This window comes from Microcaecilia unicolor, chromosome 6, assembly GCF_901765095.1.
Source record: "Microcaecilia unicolor chromosome 6, aMicUni1.1, whole genome shotgun sequence".
Classification (NCBI taxonomy): Eukaryota; Metazoa; Chordata; class Amphibia; order Gymnophiona; family Siphonopidae; genus Microcaecilia; species Microcaecilia unicolor.
This window is the reverse complement of record NC_044036.1, coordinates 158,477,452-158,488,387: the sequence shown is the minus strand read 5'-3', so window position 1 is coordinate 158,488,387 and position 10,936 is coordinate 158,477,452. Positions and strand designations below refer to the sequence as shown.

The 10,936-nt window shown below is 49.5% G+C and overlaps 1 protein-coding gene across 1 annotated transcript in view; it reads right to left on the bottom strand.

Moving 5' to 3' along the window:
• Positions 1-56: 56 nt before the first annotated feature.
• Positions 57-10,936, bottom strand: part of TASOR (transcription activation suppressor) — a gene marked incomplete in the record, with an annotated part of 313,792 nt that continues 302,912 nt past the window's right edge. Inside the window, 1 exon segment of the mRNA XM_030205431.1 lies at positions 57-234. Within this exon segment, the coding sequence (XP_030061291.1) occupies positions 60-234 (175 nt within the window).

Genomic DNA, 10,936 nt, shown 5'->3' with positions numbered 1-10,936 from the left:
TAACTTACAAAATACAAGCTGTGCAAATTTTTTTTTTTTAATTAAAAAGAACCTACCTGTTAAGAAACAACATGTCTCTGCTGTATGTTCTGAGCCTGAAGTCTTATAAGACAATCCAATTCAGGAGCATTTCGCATTTGAGAGTCACAATCATGGTATGAAAGAATATCAACAAGATGTTTCTTTTGGTAGCTATTCAGTAGGGTGAGAACACCAAGGGCCTTTGTGTTCATCCTGAAAACAAGTAAAGGGCAATTTTATCCTTCAGTATACATTTTTATTAAAAAATAATTCCCTTGTAAAACTGGACTCCAATATTAGAAATCCTTAGTAAACTAATAAAGCTTTAGTGGAATAGCAGCTTACTGGTTAGAACAGACTGAGAACCTGGCTCAAATTCCACTACAGCTCCATGTGATCTCACTTAACCCTCCATTGCCCTAGCTACAAATTCAAACTGAGCTCTCTAGGGACAGACTAGAAACCCCAGACCCACCTATCTCTATTGACCAAATCTAGAAAAGACAACTAATCTCCTAATCCATGTACCAGAAGACCTCTCTGTAAAGGGAATGCAGAGACTTCTAAACATAACCCCTTAAAACCTTAGACAACTGCATTTATCAGATTATCAGTGGTGTTTACAGATCAATGCAATTGGAAAGGCCTTCGGTATTCCAAGTTCATTAAAGGATTTTCTATCCCACCCATCAAAAAGATGTCTGGGCAGCTTACATTCTAAAACAAAAAGAGTAATAAGAGTAGTGTCAATGAAAGTAACGGTGGGAAGCTGGGGCAAAACTACAAAATAAGATAGGATACTAGGGGGGAGGGTGAGTACACTAGGAGTATGCTTCTGCATACTAGGTCTCACATCTGGCCTGTGCAAGCTTTTTTATTCTCAGACCTCTAGGCGTCTGAGAATAAAAAAGGACTATCGGTCCCTGACCGGCATCATTTGTTTTCATCTTCAGGTGAGTATTGTTTTAAGATAAACTTATAAAACATTTTTGTTAAGATGATATAGTAAAATAAAATTATTCAGATATATTCTTTAATCATATTTAAAAATTATACTGTATTGCCAATAAGAAGGTGGGTGCTGTAAATCTCTGATAAGACAGTTTGGATTCAGTGAGTTGCATAGCAGAGGCAAACAGTAAAATTATAGTTACAAGTGGGTAAAATGAAGATACATTCTCCGAGGACAGCAGGCTCAATATTCTTACGTGTGGGTCGTCGTCCGCGACAGCCCAGGAGACCGTAACTTTTCCAGAAAAAACTAGAAGTTTGCAGAATGCTACGTTGCGCGGGCCCGAGCGCACTGCGCATGCGCGAGCCACTTCCCGCACGCGATGCGAGCCTGACTAGTTAAATAAAAAGCAAACAAGATCAATAAAGACAACTCCAATGGGGAGGAGGGAGTGTTGTAGGAATATGGAGCCTGCTGTCCTCGGAGAATAACTGCTACAGGTATGTATTTTCTTCAAGGACAAGCAGGCTCCATATTCTTACATATGGGGTATCCCTAGCCCCCAGGCTCACTCAAAACAATGAACATTGGTCAACTGGGCCTCGCAATGGCGAGAACGTAACAGAGATTGACCTGATAATAAATTCAACTAGGTGAGAGTGTAGCCTGGAAAAAAACAGAAATGGGCCTAGGAGGGTGGAGTTGGATTCTAAACCCTGAACAGATTCTGCAGCACCAACTGCCCAACATGACTGTTGCGTCGGGTATCCTGCTGAAGGCAGTAGTGAGATGTGAATGTGTGGACTGATGACCACGTTGCAGCCTTGCAAATCTCTTCAATGGAGGTTGACTTTAAGTGAGCCACTGACATAGCCATGGCTCTAACATTGTGAGCCGTGACATGACCCTCCAAAGTCAGCCCAGCTTGGGCATAAATGAAGGAAATGCAATCTGCTAGCCAACTGGAGATGGTGCGTTTTCCGATGGCAACGCCCATCCTATTGGGATTAAAAGAAACAAACAGCTGGGCGGACTGTCGATAGGACTTTGTCCGCTCCACGTAAAAGGCCAATGCTCTCTTACAGTCCAAGATGTGCAACTTGTCCTCACCAGGGCAGGTATGTGGACGGGGAAAGAATGTGGCAGACAACTGACTGGTTCAGATAGAACGCCGACACCACCTTCGGCAGGAACTTAGGGTGAGTACAGATGACCACTCTGCTATGATGAAATTTAATATAAGGTGCATGGACTACCAGGGCTGGGAGCTCACTGACTCTACGAGCTGAAGTAACAGCCACCAGAAAATGACCTTCCAGGTCAAGTACTTCAGATGGCAGGAATTCAGTGGCTCAAAAGGAGCTTTCATTAGCTGAGTAAGAACGTTGAGATCCCATGACACTGGTGGAGGTTTGACAGGGGGCTTTGAAAAAAGCAAACCTCTCATGAAGCGAACAACTAAAGGCTGTGCAGAGATAGGCTGACCTTCTACACGTTGATGGTAAGCGCTGACTGCACTAAGGTGAACTCTTATGGAGTTGGTCTGAAGACCAGACTCTGATAAGTGTAGAAGGTATTCAAGCAGGGTCCGTGTAGGAGAAGAAAAGGGATCTAGGGCCTTGCTGTCACACCAGACAGCAAACCTCCTCCATTTAAAAGAATAACACTTTTTCGTGGAATCTTTTCTGGAAGCAAGAAAGACTCGGGAGACACCCTCTGAAAGGCCTAAAGAGGCAACTTCTAAGTTCTCAACATCCAGGCCGTGAGAGCCAGAGACTGGAGGTTGGGATGTAGAAGCGACCCCTCGTTCTGAGTGATGAGGGTTGGAAAACACTCCAATCTCCACGGTTCTTCGGAGGACAACTCCAGAAGAAGAGGAAAGCAATCTGACGGGGGCCAGAAAGGCATCATGGTTCCGCAGTCTTGCCTGAGTTTCAGTAGAGTTTTCCCTACTAGAGGTAGGGAAAAGCCTGTGTCCCAATGTAGGAAGAAAGGCATCCGATGCTAGTCTGTTGTGGGCCTGAAGTCTGGAACAGAATTGAGGGACTTTGTGATTGGTCTGAGTGGCAAAAAGATCCACCGAGGGGGTGCCCCACGTTCAGAAAATCTTGCGGACAACGTCCATGTTCAGAGACCACTCGTGGGGTTGCATTATCCTGCACAACCTGTCGGCCAGACTGTTGTTTACGCCTGCCAGATACGTGGCTTGGAAAAACATGCCATGACGGTGAGCCCAAAGCCACATCTTGACGGCTTCCTGACAGAGGGCGAGATCCGGTGCCCCCCTGCTTGTTGGTGTAGTACATAGCAACCTGACTGTCTAAATTAGGATGATCTGGTTGGACAGCCGATCTCTGAAAGCCTTCAGAGCGTTCCAGATCGCTTGTAATTCCAGGAAGTTGATTTGAAAATCCTTCTCCTGAAAAGACCAAGCTCCTTGAGTGTGGTCCATCTACATGAGCTCCCCACCCCAGAAGGGATGCATCCGTGGTCAGCACTTTTTGTGGCTGAGGAATTTGGAATGGATGTCCCAAGGTCAGATTGGATCAAATGGTCCACCACTGAAGAGAACTGCAAAAGTCGGTGGAGAGATGGATGACATCCTCCAGATTCCCTGTAGCCTGACACCACTGGGAAACTATGGTCCATTGAGCTGATCTCATATGTAGGCGTGCCATGGGAATCACATGAACCGTGGAGGCCATGTGCCCTAAAAGCCTCACCATCTGCTGAGCTGTGATCTGTTGAGACGCCCAAGCCAAGGAGACTAGGGCCAGAAGATTGTCTGCCCTTGCCTGGGGGAGATAAGCTCGAGACGTCCAAGTGTCCAACGGAGCTCCAATGAACTCCAATTTTTGCACTGAAACAAGATGGGACTTGGAATAATTTATTACAAACCCCAGTAGCTCCAGCAGTTGAATAGTCATCTGCATGGACTGTAGAGCCCCTGCCTCCGGTGTTCTTCACCAGCCAATCATCGAGATAAGGGAACACATGCACTCCCAGTCTGCGTAGCGATGCTGCAACAACTGCCAAGCACTTTGTGAAGACCCTGGGCGCAGATGCAAGGCCAAAGGGCAGTACACAGTACTGAAAGTGCTGAGTTCCCAGTCGAAATCAAAGGTACTTCCTGTGAGTTGGGAGCACCAAGATGTGAGTATAGGCATCCTTTAAGTCCAGAAAGCATAGCCAATCATTTTCCTGAATCATGGGAAGAAGGGTGCCTGAACTTTTCTCAGACTAGGAATCTCTTCAGGGCCCCTAGGTCTAGGATGGGATGCATCCCCCCTGTTTTCTTTTGCACAAGGAACTACCTGTAATAGAATCCCAGCCCTTCTTCCCCTGGTGGAACGGGTTCGACCGCTTTGGCCTTTAGAAGGGTGGCGAGATCCTCTGCAAGTACCTGCTTGTGCTGGGAGCTGAAAGTTTGAGCTCCTGGTGGGCAATTTGGAGGCTTGGATGCCAGACTGAGTGTGTATCCGAACCGGACTATTTGAAGAACCCACCTGTCGAAGGTTATAAGAGGCCACCTTTGGTGAAAAAAATATCAACCTCCCCCCGACAGGCAAGTCGCCTGGTAAGGACACTTTGACTGCGGCTATGCTGTACTGGAACCAGTCAAAAACCCATCCCTTCCTTTTGCTGGGGAGCCGTAGGGGCCTTAGGCGCACGGCATTGACGAGAACATGCATGCTGGGGCTGAGCCTGAACCGGCTGCCAAAAGGCAGGAGTGTATCTACGCCTATTGTAGGACTAGGGAGCACTCCTACTCCCTCCAAAAAATCTCCTGGATGAGGAGGCAGTAGAAGACGTCCGGCGGAAAAGAGAATCCATGGCATCATGATGTTTTCCATCTGTTCCTAGACTGTGACTATTTGTGAGCGGACGAACATAGCTACCCAACAAAAATATACATTACATTATGATAAGACTTGTCAATCTTCTTTTGTTGTGTATATTATAAAATATCCTTATCTATATTATGTGGGATGCACAAAGAGAAAGATAAAAAAGAGATTAACAGAACATAAAAGTCGTTTGACAACTAAAACTATAACTGCTTCCGCGGTACTTCATTGTTTGCAGCATCAACATAGCTTTGGTGAATTACAGTGGTTTGTGATAGATAAGGTGCTGGACACCTGCTCTGGGATCAATAGAGAGGAGGTGCTTACGTTGCAGACTGTTGATCCAATGAAGGGACTTAATGAGAAAATAGAATGGAATACCATCATTTGATAACATCTTAAATAAATATCTTAAACAAACATATGAGCTTCAGTCTGTGTGTACACAAATTATATAAATCATACAGTATATTTTTTATTTATCTTGGTTTAAGAGTGGCTAAGAGCTTTTTAGCGGTACAAATTGAAGATCATTAGTCATGTGTTCTATTGCAGTGACGTCATAAAGCGAGGTTACTTACCTGTAGCAGGTATTCTCCGAGGACAGCCGGCTGATTGTTCTCACTGATGGGTGACGTCCGACGGCAGCCCCAGGATCGGAAGATCTTTCTAGCAACAAAGTTTTGCTAGCCCTCACATGCACATGCGCGACTGTCTTCCCACCCACACTGCGAGCATGTCCCTCAGTCAAATAGAAAGCAAAAGACAAGGGAAGACATAACTGCAATGGGGAGGTGGGCGGGTATGTGAGAACAATCAGCCTGCTGTCCTCGGAGAATACCTGCTACAGGTAAGTAATCTTGCTTTCTCCTAGGACAAGCAGGCTGCTTGTTCTCACTGATGGGGTATCCCTAGCCCCCAGGCTCACTCAAAACAACATTGGTCAATTGGGCCTCACAACGGCAAGGTCATAACTGAGATTGACCTAACAGTAACAACTGAGAGTGCAGCCTGGAACAGAATAAAAATGGGCCTTGGGGGGGGGGGAGAGTTGGATTCTAAACCCCAAACAGATTCTGCAGCACCGACTGCCCGAACCGACTGTTGCGTTGGGTATCCTGCTGTAGGCCATAATGAGATGTAAATGTGTGGACAGAAGACCATGTCGCAGCCTTGCAAATCTCTTCAATAGTGGCTGACTTCAAGAGGGCCACTGACGCTGCCATGGCTCTAACACTATGAGCCGTGACATGACCCTCAAGAGTCAGCCCAGCTTGGGCGTAAGTGAAGGAAATGCAATCTGCTAGCCAATTTGAGATGGTGCATTTCCCGACAGCCACTCCCCTTCTGTTGGGATTGAAAGAAACAAACATTTGGGCGGACTGTCTGAAGGGGCTTGTCCGCTCCAGGTAGAAAATCAATGCTCGCTTGAAGTCCAATGTGTGCAACTGATGTTCAGCAGGGCGGGTATGAGGTCGGGGAAAAAATGTTGGCAAGACAATTGACTGGCTCAGATGGAACTCCGACACCACCTTCGGCAGGAACTTAGGGTGAGTGCAGAGGACTACTCTGTTATGATGAAATTTGGTATAAGGAGCATGAGCTACCAAGGCTTGAAGCTCACTGACTCTACGAGCTGAAGTGACTGCCACCAAGAAAAGGACCTTCCAGGTCAAGTACTTCAGATGCAGGAGTTCAGTGGCTCAAAAGGAGGTTTCATCAGCTGGGTGAGAACAACGTTGAGATCCCATGACACTGTAGGAGGCTTGACAGGGGGCTTTGACAAAAGCAAACCTCTCATGAAGCGAACTAAAGGCTGTCCCGAGATCGGCTTGCCCTCTACAAGATAATGAAAAGCACTAATTGCGCTAAGGTGAATCCTTACAGAGTTGGTCTTGAGACCAGACTCGGACAAGTGCAGAAGGTATTCAAGCAGGGTCTGTGTAGGACAAGAACGACGATCTAGGGCCTTGCTGTCACACCAGACGGCAAACCTCTTCCATTTGAAAGAATAACACCTCTTCGTGGAATCTTTCCTGGAAGTAAGCAAGACTCGGGAGACACCCTCAGAAAGACCCAAAGAGGCAAAGTCTACGCTCTCAACATCCAGGCCGTGAGAGCCAGGGACTGGAGGTTGGGATGCAGAAGCGCCCCTTCGTTCTGAGGATTGGAAAACACTCCAATCTCCACGGTTCTTTGGAGGACTACTCCAGAAGAAAAGGGAACCAGATCTGACGCGGCCAGAAGGGAGCGATCAGAATCATGGTTCCACGGTCCTGCCTGAGTTTCAGCAAAGTCTTCCCTACCAAGGATATGGGAGGATACGCATACAGGAGTCCCTTCCCCCAATGAAGGAGAAAGGCATCTGATGCTAGTCTGCCGTGAGCCTGAAGTCTGGAACAGAACTGAGGGACCTTGTGGTTGATCTGAGCGGCATTAGCCTGCTCAACCTGTCGGCCAGACTGTTGTTTACGCCTGCCAGATACATAGCTTGGAGAAACATGCCGTGTTGGCGAGCCCAAAGCCACATCCTGACGGCTTCCTGACACAGGGGGCGAGATCCGGTGCCCCCCTGCTTGTTAATGTAATACATGGCAACCTGATTGTCTGTCTTAATTTGAATAATTTGATGAGACAGCCGATCTCTGAAAGCCTTTAGAGCGTTCCAGACCGCTCGCAACTCCAGGAGGGTGACCTGGAAACCTGTTTCCTGGAGGGACCAACAGCTTTGGGTGTGGAGCCCATCGACATGAGCTCCCCACCCCAGGAGAGACGCATCCGTTGTCAGCACTTTTTGCGGCTGAGGAATTTGAAAGGGACATCCCAAGGTCAAATTGGAGCGAATTGTCCACCAATGTAGGGATGTGAGAAAAACTGTGGACAGCTGGATCACGTCCTCTAGATTCCCCGCAGCTTGATACCACTGGGAAGCTAGGGTCCATTGAGCTGATCTCATGTGAAGACGGGCCATGGGAGTCACATGAACTGTGGAGGCCATGTGGCCGAGCAATCTCAACATCTGCCGAGCTGTGATCTGCTGAGACGCTCGTACCCAGGAAACAAGGGACAGGAGATTGTCTGTTCTTGCCTCAGGAAGGTAGGCATCAGTCGTCTGGAGTCTAGCAGAGCCCCTATCAATTCGAGTCTTTGAACTGGAAGAAGGTGGGACTTGGGATAATTTATCACAAACCCCAGTAGCTCCAGGAGTTGAATAGTCAGCTGCATGGACTGTAGAGCTCCTACCTCTGAGGTGTTCTTCACCAGCCAATCGTCGAGATAAGGGAACATGTGCACTCCCAGTCTGCGCAGAGACGCTGCCACAACTGCTAGGCATTTTGTGAACACTCTGGGCACAGAGGCAAGACCAAAGGGCAGCACACAGTATTGAAAGTGTCGTGTTCCCAGACGGAATCGAAGATACTGCCTGTGAGCTGGCAGTATCGGAATGTGAGTGCAAGCATCCTTCAAGTCCAGAGAGCATAGCCAATCGTTTTTCTGAATCATGGGAAGAAGGGTGCCCAAGGAAAGCATCCTGAACTTTTTTCTCGGACCAGAATTTGTTCACGGCCCTTAGGTCTAGGATGGGACGCATCCCCCCCTGTTTTCTTTTCCACAAGGAAGTACCTGGAATAGAATCCTAGCCCTTTTTGCCCTGGTGGTACGGGCTTGGCCGCATTGGCGCTGAGAAGGGCAGAGAGTTCCTCTGCAAGTACCTGCTTGTGCTGGAAGCTGAAGGACTGAGCTTCCAGAGGACAATTTGGAGGTTTTGAGATCAAATTGAGGGAGTATCCTAGCCAGACTATTTGAAGAACCCACCGGCCGGAGGTTACAAGAGGCCACCTTTGGTGAAAAAACTTTAACCTCCCTCCCACCGGCAGGTCATCCGCATTGGACACTTTTATCTCAGCTATGCTCGCCTGGAGCCAGTCAAAAGTCCATCCCTTGCTTTTGCTCGGGAGCTGCAGGGGCCTGAGGAGGCGCACGCTGTTGATGAGAACGAGAGCGCTGGGGCTTAGCCTGAACAGGCTGGCGGGCAGATGGATTGTACCTGCGCTTATTATAAGCGTAGGGAGCAGTCCTCCTGCCTGCATAAAAACGTCTACCTGTCGAGGTAGATGCTGAAGGCGCCCGGTGGGAGAGTTTGTCGAAGGTGGTGTCCCGCCGGTGGAGCTGTTCTACCACCTGTTTGACCTTCTCACCAAAAATATTATCCCCCCCCCCCGGCACGGGGCATCCGCTATCCGCTGCTGGACTCTATTTTCCAGGTCACAGGCATGCAGTCATGAGAGTCTGCGCATCACTATACCCTGAGCAGCGGCTCTGGATACAACATCAAAAGTGTCGTAAGCACCCCTGGACAGGAATTTGCGACACGCCTTCAGCTGCCTGACCACCTCCTGAAACGGCTTGGCCTGCTCCGACAGGAGCTTATCTACAAAGTCCGTCAGCTGCCGCACATTGTTCCGCAAGTGGATACTCGTGTAGAGCTGGTAGGATTGAATCTTGGACACGAGCATAGCAGAATGGTAGGCCTTCCTCCCAAAAGAGTCCATAGTCAAAGACTCCCGCCCCGGGGGCGCCAAGGCGTACTCTCTAGTACTCTTGATTGTCTTGAGAGCCAGATCCACAACACCAGAGTCATGAGGTAACTGGGTCTTCATCAACCCTGGGTCCCCATGGATCCGATACTGGGACTCAATCTTCTTGGGAATGTGGGGATTACTTAAGGGTTTCGTCCAGTTCGCCATCAATGTCTGTTTCAGGACATTATGAAGGGGAACAGTGGACGACTCCTTAGGTGGCGAAGGATAGTCCAGGACCTCGAACATCTCAGCCCTGGGCTCATCCTCAGTAACCACGGGGAAGGGAATGGCCGTAGACATTTCCTGGACAAATGATGAGAAAGACAAACTCTCAGGGGGAGAAAGCTTTCTCTTCGGTGAAGGAGTGGGATCAGAAGGAAGACCGCAAGACTCCTCGTCAGAGAAATATCTTGGGTCTTCCTCTGCCTCCCACGAGGCCTCACCTTCGATATCGGACACAAGTTCACAAACTTCAGTCTGAAGCCGAGCCCGTCTCGATGGCCAGGAACTAGGTCCTCGATGGCGGTGCCGAGAAGACTCCTGCGCCGGCGGCAACAAAGCTTCCTCCAGCAACATCGGCGGAGAATCAACTCGGGTGGCAGCAGGCGTTGATACCTCAAGCAGCACCGGCGTCACAGACCGCACCACGGGCGAGGAGCCAGCCGCCACATCTCTCAATGGTACCGAGGGCGCAAGCACCCCAGAAAACGAAGCAGATGAACACAGCAGCCTTTCCAGAATCCCTGGAAGAATGGCCTCGAGGCACTCGTCTAGAGTGGCTGCCGAGGAAGGCAATGGGGCTGGTACCGGCGACGATGTCAGAACCTGTCTGTAGCGCGGAGGTGGTACCAGGCTGTCTGGAGCACAGCGCATCGACACCTCTTGTATAGAGGGTGAGCGGTCCTCTCGGCGTCGACGCTTCTCGGGTGCCAGCTCCCTCGGCGTCCCGGAGCTCTCGGTACCGTGACGGGAAGGTGACCGATGCCAATGCTTCTTCGCCTTCGCTCGAAGCATGGTACCGGTACCTCCTGGTACCGAAGAGGATGTGGAATCCACACGTCTCCTCGGGGCCGGGTCCAAAGGTGGTCGGTCCCGGGGTGCCTGCACCGCAGGAGGCCTCGAGGCAGGTGGAGACCCACTCGATGGCTCACTGCTACCAGTGTGGGATCTCTGGACAGCCATCACTTGCATTCCGGACGTCGATGCACCCTCCGATGCTGACATCGATACCGTCGATGACCTCGCTACCGCTGGCTCCGTTGACGTCAAAGGACCAGACCCGGCTCCAAACAACAAGTTCCACTGAGCCAATCTCGCCACCTGAGTCCTCTTTTTGAGCTGAAGACACAGCGTGCAGGTGTTGGGACGATGACCCACTCCCAAACACTGAAGACACGAGACGTGTCTTATCAGTCAACGAGATGGTCCGGTTGCACCGTGTGCACTTCTTGAAGCCGCTGGCAGGCTTCGAGGACATGGGCAGAAAAATCGCGCCAGCGAGGTCAAAGTTCGCGATGGTGGCAAAGAAGACA